This window comes from Lonchura striata, chromosome 9 (assembly GCF_050655825.1).
Source record: "Lonchura striata isolate lonStrDom1 chromosome 9, ASM5065582v1, whole genome shotgun sequence".
NCBI lineage: Eukaryota > Metazoa > Chordata > Aves > Passeriformes > Estrildidae > Lonchura > Lonchura striata.
This window is the reverse complement of record NC_140711.1, coordinates 8167895-8188609: the sequence shown is the minus strand read 5'-3', so window position 1 is coordinate 8188609 and position 20715 is coordinate 8167895. Positions and strand designations below refer to the sequence as shown.

At 44.0% G+C, this 20715-nt stretch overlaps 2 protein-coding genes and 1 long non-coding RNA gene across 6 annotated transcripts in view; 1 reads left to right on the top strand and 2 right to left on the bottom strand.

The window, feature by feature from the left end:
• Nucleotides 1-1923, bottom strand: part of DGKD (diacylglycerol kinase delta) — a 59574-nt gene extending 57651 nt beyond the window's left edge. The window contains exon 1 of the mRNA XM_085587067.1: nucleotides 1382-1923. The gene's annotated coding sequence lies outside the window, so the exon portion shown is untranslated. The remainder of the gene's footprint in view (nucleotides 1-1381) is intronic.
• Nucleotides 7-6808, top strand: LOC110478047 (uncharacterized). The gene is made up of 3 exons (XR_014957166.1): nucleotides 7-636; nucleotides 4858-4981; nucleotides 5910-6808. It is a non-coding gene; the product is annotated as an uncharacterized LOC110478047 (long non-coding RNA).
• Nucleotides 2069-20701, bottom strand: SAG (S-antigen visual arrestin). Of its 4 annotated transcripts, XM_085587096.1 has the most exons (15): nucleotides 18232-20701; nucleotides 16873-17040; nucleotides 16248-16308; nucleotides 16117-16161; nucleotides 15636-15829; nucleotides 14899-14958; nucleotides 13772-13839; nucleotides 13451-13586; nucleotides 13049-13133; nucleotides 11760-11832; nucleotides 10593-10730; nucleotides 10251-10328; nucleotides 9346-9369; nucleotides 8863-8927; nucleotides 2069-3159 (listed from the first exon to the last, which is right to left on the bottom strand). In XM_085587096.1, exons 2-15 carry the CDS (start codon nucleotides 16969-16971, stop codon nucleotides 3116-3118), a joined length of 1170 nt encoding a protein of 389 aa, XP_085443222.1. In that variant the 5' UTR covers nucleotides 16972-17040; nucleotides 18232-20701; the 3' UTR covers nucleotides 2069-3115. The 4 variants fall into 4 exon arrangements, with proteins under 4 accessions (XP_085443222.1, XP_085443223.1, XP_085443221.1 ...); XM_085587097.1 differs by having other exon boundaries at nucleotides 2069-6277; nucleotides 16873-20701; XM_085587095.1 differs by having other exon boundaries at nucleotides 16248-20701.
• Nucleotides 20702-20715: the final 14 nt, after the last annotated feature.

Here is a 20715-nt window from a genome sequence, read left to right as displayed (position 1 = left end):
AGCGGCCCAGCCGCGGCTCCCTGCGAGCCGCCCGAGCAAAGCCGCCCGGCCGCGGCTCCCTGCGAGCCGCCCGAGCAAAGCCGCCCGGCCGCGGCTCCCTAAGAGCCGCCCGAGCAAAGCGGCCCGGCCGCGGCTCCCTGCGAGCCGCCCGAGCCAAGCGGCCCGGCCGCGGCTCCCGCGGCTCCCTGCGAGCCGCCCGAGCAAAGCCGCCCGGCCGCGGCTCCCTGCGAGCCGCCCGAGCAAAGCGGCCCGGCCGCAGCTTCTGGAGCCCGGACAAAGGCGTTTAGCAGCGCTCCCCGCTGAGGCCAGCCCGACAGCCGGGACTGCGGTCCCTATTCCTTCCCATTCTTCGCGGCTACCGCAGCACAGAATCAGAGTCATTCGCGTTGGAAAAGACCTCTGACATCATCGAGTCCAACCTACAACCGAACACCACCTTGTCAACCAGACCAGAGCACGGAGTGCCACTTCCTTCGCTCCTTGAACGCCTCCACTGACGGCTGTCCACCTGCCCGGCCAGCCCCTGCCACAGCTCGGCCCCGTTCCCAGGATTTAACGCGATGCCGCAGCCCCGCCGCGAAGGGCGCTGAGGCCGGACCGCTCCCGCTGCCGAGCCCGGCCCCGCTCCGTTCGCAGGTAACCCCCTCCCGCCTCTCCCACACCCATCAGCTACGGGCAGTGGAGCGCTCCCGCTGGGATCGCACGGAGATGTGCGAGGGGAAAGCGTCTGTCACGAAACGCGTCCTGTCATTTGCTCCAAGCCGTCTTCAAACACAGCAGGTCCAGAGGTGCCACCGCTCCCAGGGCGCATCCCTCTCCGGGAGCTGGCAGCTCTTTACACAGTCCCACCACATCAAAGCCGCAGTCAGGAAATTGGATCTGCTCTCCCCCAGCGGCAAACATGAGGAGCAGGCCACAGGTCTGACTCGGTAGATCAACGTAACACCAGAACCAGAAGAAAGGGAAGATAAAGGGCAAACAGTTCTAGCTAGAGACCCATTTTCTGCTGACAGAAGTCAGCATCTGCTGCCTGAAGGGCTGGAGAAAAGTCCAGCTTGTCCTGCACAACAGGGATCTGCAGGAACCAGCAGAAAGCCCTCACTGCTCTCTGAGCAAATGACCAGCATGAACAAATAGTGTCTTCAAAGTGCTTTCCCAAGCCCAGACAAAAGAACAGATTTAATAACCATTTAACAACCATTTCCTCCCCACTGCACAGAGTACATTGTGATTTTGTCCCAGTTAGCTTACAGAAGTCATCACCACAACTGAATTTGAGAGGAATGTCAGGCAGCAACAGAGGGCCTTCACAAAGTTGACATAATTTTTTTTAAAAAGGAAAAGAAAACCAGATCTCTGAGTTCACTTGTCCCATACTTACCAGTCTAGTCGCCAGAAACACTGAAGGAAACACCTTTGTGGAGAAATACACACTCTGAAGTAAAACTTGTTCCCCCTTCTTCTCTTAGATCTTTAAAGGATTTGCTGAATTCCTGCTCTCCAAGACCAGCATACTCACAACCAGTAATTTCTTCAACCTTACTGTATCTTCTGTGTGGTCTTGAGCCAGCAACAAATTAGTAATAAAAATACCGGGGAAAAGCCTTCCCAGATATCCAGGTGAAAATAAATGTCCCTCCCCCAAAGTTGAAATCACACAAATTATCCTGATCACAAACACCTGAAATTGGCTGGGTCCCTTTAGCAGCAAAGAACCCAATGCAGAGCAAACATTGTGCCTCTTGCAATTCAAGCTAAGGTGAGACATCTGTGACTAATGGACAGCACTGAGGAACAGGTGTATTAGGGGAGAGCACTGATGGAATTCTGAAGCTGTGGTCTTAATTAACTGCTTCCAGCATCTTAAGACCAGTTTACAGAAGGAAACAGTTACAAGTCTGAAGTTCTTAATTCTATTTTCCAGAGTGTAATGTGGGAAATGTAAGTCTATATTAATAAATGTGGGCCCTGCATTCAGACTTTCCAGGGAAATTTAAACCAGGGACACTGAAAAGCAGATTTAAAGCAAAAATAGATTTCTGCTTTAAATAGAAAAATAAAACACCAGTTGTTTTACATGCAAAATGTAATTAGCTGATGCAACTCACTTCAGCAGAAACCTACATGAGATTCAGGAAAATAGCCAACATTTACATGGATAATGAGAATATCCAGATCAACAAGAGAAAACAAAGTTTGTAGAATGCAATCTCATTTCTTAGAGCATAAACCAATTGCTGGCAGATGGATGTTGGGAAAGGTTCCTCAGGGAAGGCTGCGCCATAATTTCCTCCTTAATTTTCCTGCACCCACTTTTGTAGCTGTTGCCTACAGGAAACTTGATTAAATACAGACTCTGTCTGGACTTGTATTTCTGTTTGGCATTGTATGTAGGGAACTTTAAGCAATTCATTGACAGTGCACATTTATCTCATCTTTAATAACATGGTTTCAAGCATATTGCTAGAAAGCTAATACTGTGTACAAGCATTGTCTATGCTGTGGGAGACAACCTGTATACATTTACTGGTACAGAAAGTGAGTGTAGAAGCCACATGGGGACAGTGCAAGCACTGAAAAAATTCACTGGTTGAATTTGGTAAAGCATCAATGCAAAAGCAACCAAAAGAAAGTAAAATCAGTTTTGTACAGTCTTCTGAGAAACTTTGATGAATCACCCATGGCTGCAAGCCAGCCTTTCAGGCTAGGATTTCGTTCACTTGCACTTCAAAGTCACAGGCAGGCTGCATAAACTCATTTAAGCTCTCACCAGTGTGGAAAGCAACCAACCTTTTTATTAGGCAGCCCTGAAAGCAGAAGTCATGATGTGGCAGGTGTCCTGTTGTCCTCTGGTAGCTTGGGTAAGAACCAGGTGTTGTGTTTGCCCATGCAAGGTGAATCTTGTAGTAAGCAATAGAGATTCCTGATGTCATGTCCACTGACCTCAGGGCTGATCCCTAGAAGACCATGCACGGCCTGAGAACATGCAGATTACTAGAAACTTAGGTTCTACATTTGTAACTGAAGCCAGGCAACACAGCTCCTCTGTCAGGCTGTTCTTTTAATCACTCATCAGTTGAGGGTGAATTCTTGTCCTCTTCATCAGGTGTATTTCTTAGCTGCTGACGAGCAAACTCCTCAAATACCAGCTCTGCTTCACTGCAATGAATGAAACACAGGTTTTTCACAGACTATAGGCAACAGAAACCCATAACAGACTGATAGTGTTTCCTTTGTCTCCAAAGTGATTTGGATCACATTCCCACAGACACCATCTTCAGTGGTGCTATTCTAGCTAAAATGAAAAGCAAGTCAAGGCACAAACTGAGGATGTTTTTCATCTGTACTGAATCATGTCCATTCCAGATACACATTGATCAGCTAGCTGAATAGCCTAGAGTTTTCAAGGGGCTTTGTCAAGCAATAAAATGTGAAACATTTCACCCTTATTGTTTCTATACTAAAATAGAGGCACATGGTCAAACCTAGTAAGTTCCTTACACTTCTACATATAGAGCACAAACACACCCTGTTAGGCAAAACATGATCTCTTCATCTATCTTCACATGGTCAGTCACTGCTGTTTAACTCAGAGCAGTCATTTGTCAGGCCACAGTAACTTGCTCACTTTGGATTTTAAGCTGGGGATTTTTGGACAGTTTTGAGGAGTTTTTAAAAGAGTCAATGCACAAGTGTAGCTAGAATGTGAAATACTAAAAGAAACTTACCCATCCTTCCCTGCAGTCATGAGCACGCAGCAAAGGAGGAAAAAAGACACACCAGGTAGTCAGAGCAGCAGATGCTAAAACATTTGCAAAAAATGTACAGAGCAGAGCAGTGACAAGAAGCAGCGTTTGCAGCAGTACAAGTAGAATTCCAGAAAGTCTCAAAATGTGCATAACTACACCTGATGAGGCAAATCTCAATCTCCCAAATGGAAAAGCATTCCAGCAATGATGCCCAAGCTATCTGAAGGGCCTCAACCCTTCAGAACCAAGACAGATTTTCCCATCTATGTTTGCTCGTGGTCACAGCTGTGGGAGACATCTGTGCACACACCTGGACTCTGAGCTGACAGTGCTTGCATGACATGATGTCAAGTTTAATTCCTCTATCACTGTGATTGAAAAAGTCAGCTTAGACTTAGATGAGAAGACAATGCTCTTGTTCAATAAACGTGAAGGTATTAAAATTAGAGGTCAAAGTACAAGAACACCTCAGGGATCTCTCATTCAGATGGGTTAAGGCTTTTGGGGCAACACTCCTGATTTCATTTTGCTCTAAAAATGGTTTTAAGACCTTTGGCATTTGTGTTTCTTGAGTGGGATCTTTGGTAACCACACTGTAACAAATCCTGCTTACTAGCAGGATTCCTTGAAAGCTGTTTCAGCACAGCCTAAAATAAGCAGAAGACTGTATTTGCAGGGATTTTATTGTTCTCACAGTTATTTTAGGAAGGCATAGTGACTTTACTGGCTTACTTCTCATGGCTTTGGGTCAGGGAGCAAAGCATCCTTGTTTTACAGAAGTCAGCAGGGATCTGGGGCACTGCAGTGACTGGATAACTCACTACCTGGAGATTTCCCATCCACAACACACACTGCTGAAAAAGTCAGTATTAAAAGTGTGCCAAAGGGGGCCACTCCAGCCAAAACGCCTCAAAGGATGGCTCATGTAAAGACACTCCTGATGGCATCTCTCCAGACCAGGAGAGAAGCCAAGATGAAGTCTGGAAAGTCTCAGGGCATGTATGCTTGATTGACATTAATTTAAAATGAAACATTTAGAACTTCTAAAATTTCCAACACATAAAACATCATTCTTATTCCATTTTTTTCTCCAATTTTTATTCTTTAGTTTGCTCTCTTTCCCCTCTTGGAGGTACTTTCCTTACTATGGGAACAGTGATATCAGTGATGTGGGTGAAGCTAAGCAAGATCCCCACCAGTGATTTGAAACTGTTTTTACAAAATGGAGTGAGGTAGGTATTGTTTCAATTTGGCATATACTTAACTGTCAGAGAAATGATTACTGAGTCAATACACAGATAGTGTGGCAGGAGAGAAGTGCTTATAATGTACCTCAGATGGAAGATTATATTCAAAGATGCACCACTTCACCTTCAGGCTACAGCACTAACTCTAACATGCTGCAGTTGCACACTAGGAGAAGTTAGGCCTACTCCAGAGTTTTCTGGCTGTCCTGTGGCTTATTTAATATTATAATATTAAAAAAATTCTCAGAAAATGGGTAGACTTTCGCTTCTTTTAATTAGCATTCAAGCAATAGTTTTGAGGGTTGGAATGGGAGGGGGATTGATGAGGGTCCAGAATACCATCATCCTCTCAGGGAAGGGTTTCCTGGAAGCTTTTATTATGCAGCCACAGAAATTATTCCATATAATTCAAGTCATAGCATGCGGTAATTTTCAGTATAAACTTGCTTTTAACCTCTCTTAACTTGATGGGGGAGAAAAGAAAAAGAGAGTGGGTTTTGTTATTTTCCAAGACATTCAATGCTTTAAAATTTCCTAATTTCTGGAAGTCACAATACCAAAATGGGGAAAGTATTGCTTTACTGTTAGAGGGACAAAGCATTCCTGCATTTCTTCAAAACAGTCCTTTTATGCAAGTTTAATCAGGGAACAGATAAATGGCCATTTGTTGAACAACAGCCAAAACAAAGGCCAGTGTCCAAGATGTAGGCCCACAAAACGTAAAACATCAGAAGATTGGCAGGAAAACCCCAGACCAAAGAACTCATGCTAAGACCACAGCCTTGAGGAAAAGTCAGCAGGGACTTCTGGGCTAACTGCTAAGCAGGAAAGGTGTTGGGAGCATGAAGAGACACAGCCCCATTTGAATCTATCTTTAAAAGAAAAAGTTCTCAACACATTTTTTTTTCAACAGGCAGAACAGACAGACTGCCAATGTGACAGGAGCTGCTTTGCCTAAAAATAACCACATGTGAGCCACATGGGTCCAGAAACAGTCACAAAACCAGCACACATGAAACATGCAAATCCTGGCCTTGCAGAAGACCAAGAGAAGGAAGCGATGAACACAGGGAAGGAAAGATAGCAAGCTGCTTCTTTTCTGTCTCCTGCAGGCACAGGAAGAAAGATCAAGCAATCTGCAATAGCCATGCACTGTGACAGACCTGCTGTTTACTGAGTGATGAATGCTTCAGAGCTTGCTCACAGATAGCTAGAGAGAGCAAAGCCATCTGCTATGAAACAGAGCACACAGCACTTGCTCACACTTGCCCCATCTTGGCCCTGAAAAAATTACATCATGTTCTCAGGAAGCTTGTGTTTCTGAGGTTCTCTGTACTCAAGTCAGCCCTACATGATTAAATGCATTGATGCTACACATTTTACCTCTTCCATAAATCACCTTGGCCAGAGAAAAGGATATTCCCCCACTGCAAAATAAATCACAATATATGGCATTTTTTAATCCCAGTCCAGCTTTAACTCCATAAGATGTTGCTCTGATTTCTTTGTTCTACCAGCTATGCCTTAAGACAGCCAAGTGAGCAGGAAGGTGCAGTAGGCAAACTGGTCACTACTGACTCATCAATAAAAACAAAAGGGAATGAAGAAGATAAGGAGTGATCTGAAAACCCCCTGTGCATGCACCTCTGCCTACACTCACTGCAGAGGCTGCTAAACAAGCCAACAAAGAAAAATTCCATATTTTGGGACCTTTGAGGCTCCAAACAGTTTGTTAAAGCTCCATCTCTGCAGTTAAGCACAGCGCATGGAAAACTACCAACCAATAAAGCTGAAAAGCATTTCAGTTTACCAGCTTCATATGGGAGACTGTTTTATTCCCTGTAATAAGCTCAGACACCACATTCCAGCACAGTTTTCTAGTCAGCTATTCAGGTTTCAGAGGAGTTTTCTGTTGTGTTAGAGTATCTGTTTTTAAGAGAAAGTATTTATTTCCTGTGTTAACCATTTGCAGGGCTTTCCCATGGGATAGTTCCTGAAAATACCTGCAATTTTTTCAGCTCATAAGCAACCTGGTATTTCCATCTGTAAAAAATGCATTGAACATAGCTGACACTTCTGACAGCAAGCTCCTAGAAGACTTTGATGTAGCAAACAACATGTGGGCTATGACCCTGGTAAGAGGATGTGCTGGGGGAAGTGATCTGAGAAATTGTGCAGGTCTCCATTTTCTTTGTAAAGTCTTCTGCCCATATCCTTTTGAGTGTACTGTATAGAGTACATCATCCCTCATTTGAAATGGCCTTAGAAGGGAGAATTGCCTGACTTCCATTTTTCCTCATATTACAAATGCTTCTGCCAGAAGTATAAAGTAATAAAAAGGGGTTGTTGGCATTTAAATGAAAAAGTCATATAAAAAAATAAAACCACCACTGTAAAAATGTAAATTTTTTTTTATGAGCCTTGTTAGAAGTTTTCAAGCTTTCCTTGGTGTCCATGAAAGCTCCTGAGCTGCCCAGAGGCACTAGATGGCCCTCACCAGCCACACTGCTGGGATCACCAGCGCCATCCCAGCCTCCATCACTTCTGTGCCAAGAGAATGTGCTGGCACTGCTCACAGCAGGGGCTTTCCCAGGGAAAATGAGTTTCCTGCAGTGCAACTGTTACAGGAGAGATAAAACCTACCTTTGCCCACTCCAGCACATCCATAATTAGCAAAGCCTGATTCCCAACCAGAGCATCTGAATGTGGAGTGGATCACCAGCTCTCTTCTCATTGCTCACACTTGATTCCTCCAACAATTTCACACAGTAAGGACTCAAATCACCCCTTTCTAATGCTTCCAGTATAAACCAAAGCATTTATCTCAGGATAACTCTTCTCAAAGGTTCCACTGTCACTTTCACATGAAAGTTTCATGTTCTTAGAAACATCAGCTTTTAGTCAGTTTGGGCACAAAGAGAAAATGAAAGGGAAAAAAAAGGAGCACAAAAGCAGCCATGGATTTTGTTTGAAGCCCACTAAACTTTGTCCCAGTATAGAGAGTAGGACAAGATGGGTCATCTCTAACAGCCCCAGCAGGAAAGGGCTGGTGTGTCTGGTGGTCAAGAGAGGCTTCAGGTGCTGTACAGGAGCTTCTGATTCAGTATGAGCACCTTGCAATCTCTGGTGCTCACCACTGGCAAACAGAGCCAGCCAGGGCCTGAGGAAGTGGGAGGATGCTCCTGAAAGCCTGTGGTTTTGGCATCTGATCCCAAGCCTCAAGGTGCCTGGGCAAGGCTTGCTACTCACACTGTTATAGAGGTCCCTCACTTCCACACAGAGCCCTAACATTGAAGAGATGTTCACCTTGGATAACTGCTGAACAAGAAGGCCACATCAGAGACACCATGGCAAGCGCCACATCAAGATAAAGGGACTCAAGACTCATCAGTACTTTTATCACCTCTTCACTTTGCTTAAAAGTATTTGGCTTTGTACAGTGCTCATGGGGGTTAGGTATTTTCTGCATCAGATTTTTTCTTTTTTGCTTATACTGCAATCTGGCTGGGAATTGCTGACACCTTCATGTAGGATATTTTGCATTGCAGTCATAAGATTTAACTGTGCAGAGCTTCCTCAAACCCCTGTTCTCTGAGCTGCTATTCCATACATGAAAGATGAAAGGGAACATGACTCTTTTCGATTTTCTCCCATCTTTGCATCCCTGTTCTCTGTTTAGTGCCTGGAGGTTGATACATACACACACACACAGAGATATATAGACACACAAACACACAGAACAGCTCCACACTGGAGCCTTGTAGGCTCTGAAGGTTTCCTGTAGCACAAATCACTCTAACCTTTACAATAGTGAGATCTCACCAGAGCCTGTCAATGAACAAAGGCAAAAAACAGGTGTAACTGACCTGCTGGGTTCTTTTCCTCAGGTTTGGGATGCATGAGACGAAATGGCAGCTCTGTGCCCACCTCACTTTAGGAGAAGAAAGAATGTATCAGATCCACAACTCCACACACATGCCTGGTTCAGCCTCCTTCCTCCTTAGGGCCAGCCTGAGCCCTCAGCTCCAGCTTCACCCATTCTTTCATATTTTTCTAATCATATTTTTCCTCTCAAAAAAGTTAAGCTCAAATTTCTCCATAAATATCCCAGGCATATTCACTTACATAGACTGCATTTATTGTATGCTGAATGTACTTGCATTTCTATAAAATCAAAAGACATTCTTGTAATAGCGTCCTTTTCACAAGAGAACCACAAACTGCTTGCTTCTAACAGTTTAAAGGACAGTTACTTTTTTTAGGGAGGTGGGAATGGAAATAAAAAAAGAGAATAAAGAGATGAACTAACAACTAGGACTGCATGGTCTGAAAAGGAAGATGACATTTACCTGGAAGTGAGGTCTCCCAGCATGCTATAAAAGAAAACAAGGAGAAACACAAAGAATATTTAATGCCTCTCTATTCTGGTTTCCTGCAAGAAACAGCAAAGGCTGTGTAATTGGTGGACTACTGAAATCACTGTCCTGATGTACTGTTCTCGCCACAAATTCAGCTGAACTTGTTTTTAAAAAAGGTAGTCTTACTTTTTCATGTCATTCTCATGGAGAAATAGACTAAGTTTTTGAACTCCTGACCAAGTGTTGGGCATGGCCACTTTTCCAAGACCCAAAAGGCAAGTGGCTGACCACAGAAAGCAGCAGGCATTTTATCATGCTTTCGGCAAATCTTTTTATACTAGAATGAAGCATAGATCAGTGAAATACAAATGTAAACAGTGACCAGCATCAACAAGAGTCACTATCCTGGCCCGTTTTTTGTACTGTATCCTGGATCTAGCTCATGTTGATAACATCAGCTTTACCCAGAAAGCTGGCTGAGTACAGAACCTGAGCTACAGTGTTTATGACTCTCAGGCAGATGTTTCCACCTTCTGCTCTGGGACAACAGCAATGCTAACATAAGAGGTTCACACAAAGTTTCACCTCACTTCTCACAAAATAAGTTATAGCTTTGAAACAAAAATTGCAATGCAAACCAGAGGTTCCTCCTTCAACCATAAAGTTATGTAGTATCTAAGGAGAGCAACAAAAACCCTTTGTCTCAGGACAAGTTCTATGGATAGGCCAAGACTGTTTTCCAGGCAATTTATGCTTTACAGGGAGCCTCATATCCTATAACATGTGCCCTTTCTCTTGGGGTGGACTGTTCTGGTCTTTCCTCACTCATCAATGACATAAACACACTCCCCTCCCTTAACTCCAGGCAGATGTAGCAAAAAGTGTGTTACACTTACCCTGGAACAGTGAGCTTCACTTTGATCTTGTAGGAAACCAGAATCCCCATCACTGTCTTGTCTATTCCATCCTTAATGCTGCCAGACAAAACAAAGCAGTGTGAGCACAGCAGTATAGCAACAACTGGAGCAAGAACTAGGGGAACATCCTGAAAGTGGGAGGGCAGGCAAGCCTAGGTACTCTCCAGATCTGTGATCCCTGTTCACCCCGAAGGAACATGATGGTGCTACATGCATCCATCTGGGCACAACTTTACAAAGTCCTGAGGGAAGTGTCTCCTCCATGCTCCTCTTTTCTCTATAATTCTCCTACTACCTGGGACCATTTAAAACTCCACTCACATAGTACTAGAAGCCAAGTTGGTGTCCTCATCCTTCAGTCTTCCATCCAGAGCTATCTCCCGTGTCTCCCGGTTATTCGCAAGCAAGGGCAGAAGTGTCAGTGTCTTGGTCAGGCTACTGTTTGGCTGCACCTTTTCCCTGAAAATAAGAAGTGAAATGACACACTGTGGTTTGTTACACACCCAACTAGGAGAATTTCAAAACAGATTACAAAGCTGCCCAAATGGAAAGGAATTTATCTGTGCAATTTCAGTTGTCAACAATACAGATGTCCACCTCTAATCTAGTCAGCAAAATTCCCTTTATAATCAACAGAGAAAAACAAGCACTTGCAGAAAATGCTTAATTTTACATTAAGGCAGAGAAGTAGGTAAAAACCACAGAATAATAGAATAGTTTAGGTTGGAAAAGCCCTTTAAGATTATCAAGTCCAACCACTAGCCAACACTGCCAAGGCCACTAGTGAACCATGTCTTTAAGTGCCACATTGATTTTTCCTAATATCTAATCTACACCTCTCCAGGTGCAACTTGAGGCCACATCCTCTGTGCTGAAAAGCTCTGAATTTGGACAAAATTAATCCTAGTTGAGAATACCAATACTGAACGGAAAACATGTACCTAAGATACAGAGCAGAACACTAGACAAAGTACCTGGGTATGCCCAACCCTCCTCACAGTGTGAGGTTCAGAGCTGTACTGCCAGTACAGTGAAAAGAAGCAAGTGGTTGTATGGTTCTCCATAACATCTCCAGACTCAAGGTTTCTGTGGGCTTTTTCAGGCCAGAAGAAATTGAATGCACTTGCTCAAGCAGAATCCATGACTTCCACTCAAACAGCAGCACCTTTCAGAAAAGTATTGCATCTCTATCTAAAGATTTCCAGCAATTAGGAACCTTCCACCACCACCACCAAGCTTGTCTAGCACGTAATTACTCTTCGAACCTCTTCCACAACATCCCCATTCCCTGAAAAAACATGAGAATCTCTGCTGTTCTGAAAACAAGACCAACTACATCTAGAGAGTATGAGTGGTGTGGCACACACGAGGTAAGAGAAGAGAGCACTGTAACAGCAGGAGACTCCCAGACTCTTAAGTATGAGAACCTCTCATCACCGATGATGAGGGTAATTAAAAGGGTGTGAAGGAGCAGGAGCATTCACTCACTGTGCTTCCTCAGTAGCCACCACTTTGGTATAGAAGTCACTGGAGTACAGCACCACATTGGCCACCTGCTCCACTGAAGAAGAATGAAGAAAGCAGACACTCAGGTGTGTGCATGCACCACAAACAACACACTTGCCCCCACCCCAAGTCCCAGGAATTGGAAACACATGGTGAAGAAAGCAGAAACCCCACCCATTTAGAGCCTGAAGGGACCCCCAGGGCAGATAGCCTGACCTGGACAGAGACCAACAGCACACCAATAGCCAAGTCTGTCTTCCCTGAAAGACAGCAGGCCTTGATTTGGAGACAACAGAAAGTCAATAACCCACAGTGTCTCTTGGGATCCTCTCTTTCCATTATAAAGATGTCCCTCTTCCTTCTCTGTTTGGGTCTGCTTTTATCTCTGGTCCTGATATCTCTTGTGTGCCTACAGCCCATGCATGTGCATTCAGGAGACAGCATCAGCACAGAGCCTGTGGTAACAAATGGCTTATATTCTCCAATCCTACACAAAAAATCCCAGGGTAATTCTGACTGAAACACTGAAGAAGAGAGAATCTGGGACCAAAAAGGTCTTTTTAAGCCTAACAGAGGCATAAAAAAGAGCATAAAAATATTTGGGAATCTCAGTACATCACAGACTGACACTGAAACAGCTTTCTCTGCTATAGTTCTGTAGGAGCCTCGGCCATTTTGTTCCCTCCCCACCTTTTCTCTTTCCCATCCTTTGTCTTTCAGACTCTCTTCCCCAGCTCTGCAGCTTGTGGGATGGAGACATGTAGTGTCACATCTAAAACACTAGCACAGCAATGAAGCTCAGCCCCTGCCCTCAGCTTGCTCAGGAGGAATGACGCTGTTGCTGGCAGAGTGGCTGTTTCTCACACTCCCAGAGGTTTCTGGAACACCAGGCAAAGCTGTATGTTATCTAGGCACATTCACAGTTAGCAGGAGCATCACACTGACATGGAGGGAGCCCTTCCCACTGACCTCCTAATGAGGTTGGATTTTCCCCCACATTTCCTACACCTGCATTGTCCACTGCAGGAGCCAGACCCCTTCGGTTTTTCTAGGGGGGACAATCTGGTGCCTGAAATTAAGACATACAAGTAACCACAAGAATCAGGAAAAAAGCTACAGCACTTCACTTGATGAACAGCAAAGAAACAGCAACACACAGGGGGGAGGGACAAATTCCTGATATCACCAACTACCTTCTTAAAACCACTAAATTCTGTCTCTTTTTCAGTCCTATTGCAATCAAAGAATCCCAAGCAACAGTAAAAACATACCCTGAACTTTGATCTTCTTAACTGTTTTCTCTGTGTTGTTGTTGATGGTGACAGTGACTGGAATGGGCTCACCATGGTAGTATACCTAGAAACAATGTGATGCTCAGAAATCCAGCCAGGAGACTTCTCCAGGCCCGAACCCCTCTAGTTCCCCCCAGATTATATCTCACAGAGGCCAGACAGGAGAAGATGGCCCCTCCCAGTGATTCATGACCCCTCCTTCAATGACTTCAAATGTGTTTGGTAACAGGGTTCAACCACCCCTAGCAGTAGCCACTGCCAGAAATTACATTAGAGCCCTTGAGTGCTGGGACAAGTCAGTCTCAGCTGAGAAAGCAGCAAAATGCCCATTGGCCTGCAGATACCACAATGCCCCCAGCTCCAGGGCAAACCCCCCCTCACCTCTTTACTGAGCCAAGCTTTCAGGTGCAGGGGCTTGTTGGACATGAAGAACTGCCAGGTGGTCTCTGCACAAGGCTGGGGCCCTGGCTTCTCCGGAGCAAACTGCACCTTACGGATCAACAGACGTGCAGAGTTCCTGGGAAGCAGCAGAGGACAGCATGGTGACACCCAGTGCTTGGCAGAGGCAGGAGTTCTGCACTCCCATGTGCTCACACCCAGGAAGTTACTGACAAGGGGGGCAAAGCTGAACAAACAACCCACGTGCATCACTGGACCACCCATCCCCTTAAGGCAAAGCTGAGGAGAGACACATCCTGTTACCTCCTATGAATTCTCTCTTCCACATTTTCTGTTGAGAAAGCTTTCACCTCAAAGTCCACCCCACAAGTCTGCCAGAGAGAGAAAGGAGAGCTGTGAAATCAGGATCAGAAGACAGGAACACCTGCAATGTTTCAGTATCTTTCTGCACACCAGAAACTGTCAGACTCCTGCCAGCTGCAAATTACTCTGGCCTCCCACCACTGTCACAGACATCCCTGACAACTGGTGTTGGCACATCCACCTGTTCTACAGTGCTTCTGATAAATGGGACTTAATCCCAGCCTCTGAAAGATGACATCCCTGCTCCTGGAAAGGTTCCCTGTGAGACCAGAGCTGGAAAGGTCACATCACAAGACTGAGCTAGTGTGCTACACTCTCTGGCCCACCCTGGGTTTCTGAACTTCTGAGTTGGCTTTGGAATGCCAAAAGCAGCATCTAAGAGTGGAAGTGCTCATGCCAAGCTAACCTTTGCTTTAACAGGTTTATAGCATCATGGGGCACCTGCGTGAGTCGCAGGTAATTCTCTACAGAGACATTTTTGCACTAGATTCTGAGACCCTCATCCCAACTTTGCCTGTCTGATTGCCTAGTTCTGCTGTCCAGACAAGCATCCAATCAAGTATAAAAGGAGTATTTTTAACAGCATCAGAAACCTTTCAGAACATATAATCATTTAGTGACTTTTACTACAGGGTTTTTTTTTTCTGTTTACACATATGCACAAGCCAGCTCTTCTCTGCATTTAATTCAGGGCAGGTCTTAACACAAGTTATTTATAGCAATCTGTGAGATTTTAGGCACTCAGTCTCCTTTTCTTTCCTGTAGCCTCACAGCAACAATCATTTCATGTGCAGCCAAACCACAAATCATGTGATAGTCTTAAAGAAGCTACAACACTGCAGATTTTCTAGTCTTCCTGCTATTTGTTTGGGTTCTCTTTCTTATTCTGAGGATTTCAACTCCAATTCTTTGACATGTACTTGTAGCCCTTAGCTCTTGACATTCGTGGCACAGCACAGTAAAATCAGTATCAGCTTCTCCTACTCTCAAGTGAGACAAATTCCCATGGTTTTTTTCCATCTAACTTTCCTAAACCAGGATAAGCACAAATGTCCCACTGGACTCACCTTATCAACATCACGAGGTGCAGGCTGCAGACAGACTGAGCAAGGCAGGTAATCTGGAAACTGTGGAAGGAAGAAGAGGAAATGCCTCAAAGCAACAGCACACAGATGTTTTAGGTAACAAACTGCTCACAAAAGCAGTCCTGAAGACAAGGGATCACTCATTGTAATGCCATAACCCTTCAGAAATCTGGCTAGTATGAACAAATCCCTTTCTTCCAAAAGTCAAGAAAGAAAAAAAAAAGTCCATGCACAATGTGAATCTTCCTCAGGAACACTAAGACAGATATATGACTGACAGCACTGGAAGGACTTCCTGTTAGAATCTGGCAGTCAGCTGTCATTTGTCATCACCTCTTCATCTCCTTATTTGATCCAAAGTTTTTAAAGGAAAATGATTTGGCACTGGGGCAGTGGTAAAAAGTATTCCAGCCCCTCAGGAATGGGAAGGCAAGAATATATGGGGCTGTTGCTAGCATAAAGCCATTGCAAATTCCCTTGCCTTTTTTAAGAAAACACTTCTCACAATGCTGTGATCACTGCACAGTTAGGATCTTCTTGCACTCTACCTCTCAGGATTGAAAGAAGAAAGAAACATTGGTACCACCACCTGTCACTCAAAATTGCAACTTGCAGAACATGAACTTGCAATCAATTGCCATCTTCAGTCCATCACCAGGCCTCAAGAGCCTGGTAAGTACAGACAAGAAGAGAATCGGAGGCTCTTCTGAAATACTTACTGTAAAAAAAAAAGGATAAGCATTTTTCCCCAGCTTCTTTAACAGAGATTCCTGCAAGAGGGTGAGGGACTCTGGCTTGTCAGCAGGCGGGTACACCTGGACCCTGGAGAAGTACAGGTCCCGGCGGAAGGTGAGGCCAATCACATCAATGTCTTCCTGGCCGTAGCGGAACACGCAGGTGAGGGACACAAACACTGGCAAGAAGCACAGGACAGGTGAAACATGCAGCAGGATAACAGTGAAGCCAGGCTGGGACGGGGACACCTCCTGCCTCAGGGAGACATGGAAACTCATTTCAACACTTGCATAACCCAGTGACTACTCATCCCATAACTGTGTAACAGACATTGCATTGATAAGAAGCCCATTCACTGAGGCAGAGTTATGTTTGCACCCTTAAAAGAATAAAAAGGTTCTACCTTAGCATCACACTCAGAAACACAAACAATTTCTGAGACATACATTGCATTAAACCTCAAACCTTTTTTCCCCTTGAGAATAGCAGGATCCACCAATACAACACCATCTGAAAGAAAGGGAAATAATCAAGATTAACATACATAAAAGCAGGGTTGAGAGCAGGAAAAGCAGCACATAACCTTGTGGACTTACCTACAGGTTCCACATTCTCTATGTTGTCAATGAAGTCCCGCTTTCCCAGGTAGATGGTCAGCTGTGGGGAAAGCATAACCACAGATGAACTAGAAAATGTCTGTAGTTGTTGAGGGAAGGGGGACGCACACATCAGAGAGCTATAAATTTTGTGGAGATCAGAACAATTCCATTTAAAATGGAGTATTTCTTTTTTTCCAGCAAACATGCAACCTCCACTAGACTCAACACGATTATTCACATGCAGGACATCAGAACTGACGACCTGATCTAGATCAACTCCCAAAGGTACAACACAAATATTTGTGCATGGGACAAAGAAGTGTAGACTTAACAATTTTTGATGCTGTCAGGTTGGAAAGACAATGAAACAGCTTTGTTTTAAACATTTACCAGTAGAAGTACAACCCGGGAGGAGAGTGACATGAGCTGCCTTCTCTTGTATTGTAACACATGAAAAGTTTGCCCTAAAAACTGTTTACATCATTTCCTCAAACTCAGTGGTAATATGGGTCATGCTTCTTCAGAAAAAAATAAAGGGGACAGGAAAGAGCTTTCTAAGAAGTCTTCAGTCTGACTACAGGTAAAACTCAAACCTAAATAAGCCCATTATTAATGTACTCACAGCTTTGTCACGGGTGCTTTTTCTGAAGACAACTTGTTTCTGAGGAGAACCAGCATTCTTCCCACCAATCCCAGTCTTTTGAGACTCAGGGCAGCTCATGGTCAAAGACAGGGATGTGACTGTGGGTGAATGAAGATTTTCTGTCCCAAAATGTCCTGTGCCAGATGCCTGGGAAAAATAGGTGGATGAGATAAAAGCAGTAGGTAAAACACTGCACTCCTGTGCTGTTTCAGACCCCCTCACACATCCAAATGGTGGCCCTGTCTAAAAGCTACAAAGGTGGTTTGTGTTGATAAGGAGTCAGAGCAATCCCCAAATAAGAGCTCATCTGTCCTGTTGCATTTTCCTCAACCAGAACCCAGTGCAACCCATTATGGGCAGAGCAGAGCAGCACTGAGCTCAAAGCAGAATGCACTGTAAGGACAGAACAGTCCAGCCACCTGCACAGAAAGGCAACAATTATACTTAGAGATAGGGAACAACTTGCACCTGAGGGGTAGAAAACATATGGAATAAAACATAGGGAATAAAAATTCTTCAGGAGGAGAAAAAGAAGGAGGGAGAGAAAAGGCAGGGGGGGTGGGGTGGGAAAGAGAATGGGGGAAGAATAAGAGAAGCAGTGGACAAAAGAAGAGAAGGGAAAAGAGAAAGGGGAGACCACAAGGGCACAAGAGATATCCAGAGAGAGAAGTTCAGCAAACCTAAATGGCACAAAGCAGAGAGATTAGCTTTTCATTTTGTTTTAAGTCATAAAATAGCATCCAGTTAATGATCAGACAGCAAATTTAAAATAAGGTGAAGCATTTCCCAAGTTAACAGAAGATTCAAGGTGGCTCTGGTAATCACTAATATGAATTGAGTCACAGGACTAGACATATTCACAGGAAAAAAGGCTTTTGGCAGCTGTTGGACAAGGATCCAGGAACAACCTGTAAGATTCTGAAGCAGAGTAGCAGCATCAGGAAAGGAGGATGCCACACATACCCTGTCCTTACACTCCTCACCATCAGAGCTGTGTGAATGAGAGCACTGTGTTAGACAGACCCCAGCTCTGATGGAGTATGACTGTCCTTGTAATTTGCTCCCATTCTATTTCTCAGCTTGCTTTTCCATTTTAAAACTGCTTCAAGAGTAAAAAAGTTCCTAGGGCCCATTTGCAGATAACAAACCATAGAAAAAGGAAACATTTGCCTTTTTGGAATGCTGAAAAAAATGTAAGGCAGATATTAGAAACAGACCATATCACAAGTAAGCATTTCTATTTTAATTAGGTAGGTTTTTCAAGCCCAGACCAGTATTTGTTGCTGACTAGACATGCTGTAGACTGAAAGAAACACCCCAGCAAATAACATTAAATACCTTGCTGTGTTCGAAATTACAAAGGAGCTTCCACGGACAGTGATGGGAAGGAACTTCTAAATTATTGAAGAAAGATGAATGTTCCGAGGCAGCTGTGTCCTATGCTTCTTTGCATCTACCAGAGGGAATTACTACCCTCTTCACAAACAAGGAAGACAATTTGTAGGGGATTTGAAAGCTCGTCTCTAGTTGCATCCATCCAGGATTTCAATAATTAATCCCTCTTCAAGAGCAAATATTGTACTTGGGCTAAGATTCAGCTGGGAAGTGTTAAAGTCAGCAACAACAAGGCATTACCTAAGGACACTCGGGTAGTCAGTGAAGAGGTCTACAATGTCCTGTTCACATGTTTTGAAAATACTAGATTGGTGTAGCACAGGACAGCTACTGAAAGGAGTTGATTCTAAAGCTGCATCTCCTCCTTCCTAGGGCTGCAAGACTGCCTGGTAAGAAACTGAACAGACAAGAGCCATTTATGAAAAAGGGAGTTTATAAAACACTAAAATGCCATTTTGATGGCCTGTCAAACACTGAGAACAATGCACTATTCTCATGATCACTAAGCAATTTATCTATTACTGCTTCACCAGCAGCCAACTGACATGCTGATGCAAAACAATAGACTGCTGGTTTGTACAATCCCCTCCTCAATTTGCTTACAAAAGCACAACATTCTGGATTTAAGAAACACAGCTATTTCAATTAACTTCAGCTTTGCTGTTCCTCAATCTTCCAAGAGTAGCTTTTCCCCCGGACCAGTGAATTTGGCCCTGGTATTTTGCACAACAGTATATTTTAACTTTTGGCTTGTGAGCTGCAGGAACAGCTGCAGCTTTCCTCTGGCTGCATCTGTTCATTTGATTACAAGGATCACATGATATCCTGTCCACTTGCCAGCCTAACAGCTCCCTCCAGCTCAAGCAACCTTGTAGTCATAGATCAAGCTTGCTTTTCACAATCACTGACATTTGCCTGAATATAGTGGCCAGGACTAAACAAATTACTCAAAAAAACCCCCCAAAAAACAAAAACAAAAAAACAGAACTAATGTTTCTCAGCTCTTTCAGGATTCCAGCAACATTTTATTAACTGGAGGTGGATTATTTGGAGAGCTTAATCACTACTTTGTCTAATCAACTCTGGCAAACACAAACCAGCCAGGCTGGAAGGAACCACAGAAATTCACACGTGCCTGTGCTGCAGAAGGAAAGTCAGGTCCTTATTGTAGGAAGTAAGAAAGAAACCCCAGAGATGAAACTCAGTCACATTTGCAAAAGCAAAAGGGAGGAAGCTGGATTTGTACAAGTCTGTGCTGCAGCCACTGCAGCATTATTAGTTCTCTGAGAGAGGATGAGCATTCCTGTTGGCACATGTACCATTGCAAACATCTTCAGAGGATCTTGGAAACAGCTTCTCTGTAACACATGCTCCTAGTGCACCCTTAATCCAGAGAAAGATGTCCAACCCATCCCCAAATCCACTTGAAGGGCAGCTCCACCTCTGGCAGCAAAACTGCTACCACCACCTCTGCACTGCAGGTACCTTCATTTGCTCTTCCCTCTGCAGGCTGAAGGAGAAAAGGAGGCAAAAAAGTAATCAAAATACAGGAAAAAAAGAAACACTAAAATTGCTCCCTAGAATTTCTTACATACTTGGTGCTAAAGAACTTTAATCTAAAATGCTTAAGGATTTAGCTAGCTGGCTGCTATCCTTCAGCATTATTAACCTGCTTCATAACAGCATCAATGGGCCTAACAAAGCCCTTTGGGTAAGATGTGTCCATGCTGTAGAAAAACACAAGTATAGCAGTCTAAATTATAAACATCCTAAACCCATTCTGATCCTTCTCAACAGAGCCTGCAGGTTTTATTATGCTAATCTCCCAATAATCTTTAATCATGCTGACTTGCCACTTCATGATCTGCTTTCCTGCAGTAACCAAGGTCACCTGGACTCATGGCAGGTGCCTTTTCAAGGACCATATGCCACTGCAACAGGCAGCAGAAAAAATATCTTGCCTTTCGAAGCTGTTCAGAATGTCACCTTTGCATTTTTGCATCAGTTCTCACATCCATCAGCTGAATAAAAACAGAGGGTGGCCAGTGATGGCTACTGGTTATGAAATTTATACACTGAAGAGCTGAAGACTTTGCTTCATCACTCTGAAGCTGGAACCAGAGCAACATCTTCAACAAAGTTTTTGTGTTTCTAAAGAAATGTGCAACTGCTTTTCCCATCTTAAAAACTTGACAAGCTAGTAGTCAAAGTCTCACAGCAGAAAAAGGCACCTATTTTTAGCAGTGTTTGAAATACAGACTCTGATTTCCTCAGTGCAGTAGTTTATCTAAAACATTCAGCAATACATCAACCTTTCAAGAACAGACAGAGGCACTTTTCAATGAGGCAAGACTTTCTTCAGTTTCAAGGCAGGATTACTGAGACAGTGCCAGCCCAAGCTGCGCCTGCAGGACACCTAGCCCCAAG

Bases quoted from the DNA above. Each gene is read 5' to 3' on its own strand.
- SAG (XM_085587095.1), bottom strand. From the start codon at position 16,455: ATGTTTGCTGGAAAAAAAGAAATACTCCATTTTAAATGGAATTGTTCT. The intron at 14,959-15,635 runs GTAAGTATTTCA...TTCCTTCCACAG, and splicing joins CTTATCCTTTTTTTTTTACA to TTTCCAGATTACCTGCCTTG. The intron at 11,833-13,048 runs GTATGTTTTTAC...ATTCTTCTTCAG, and splicing joins TAAGAAGATCAAAGTTCAGG to TGGAGCAGGTGGCCAATGTG.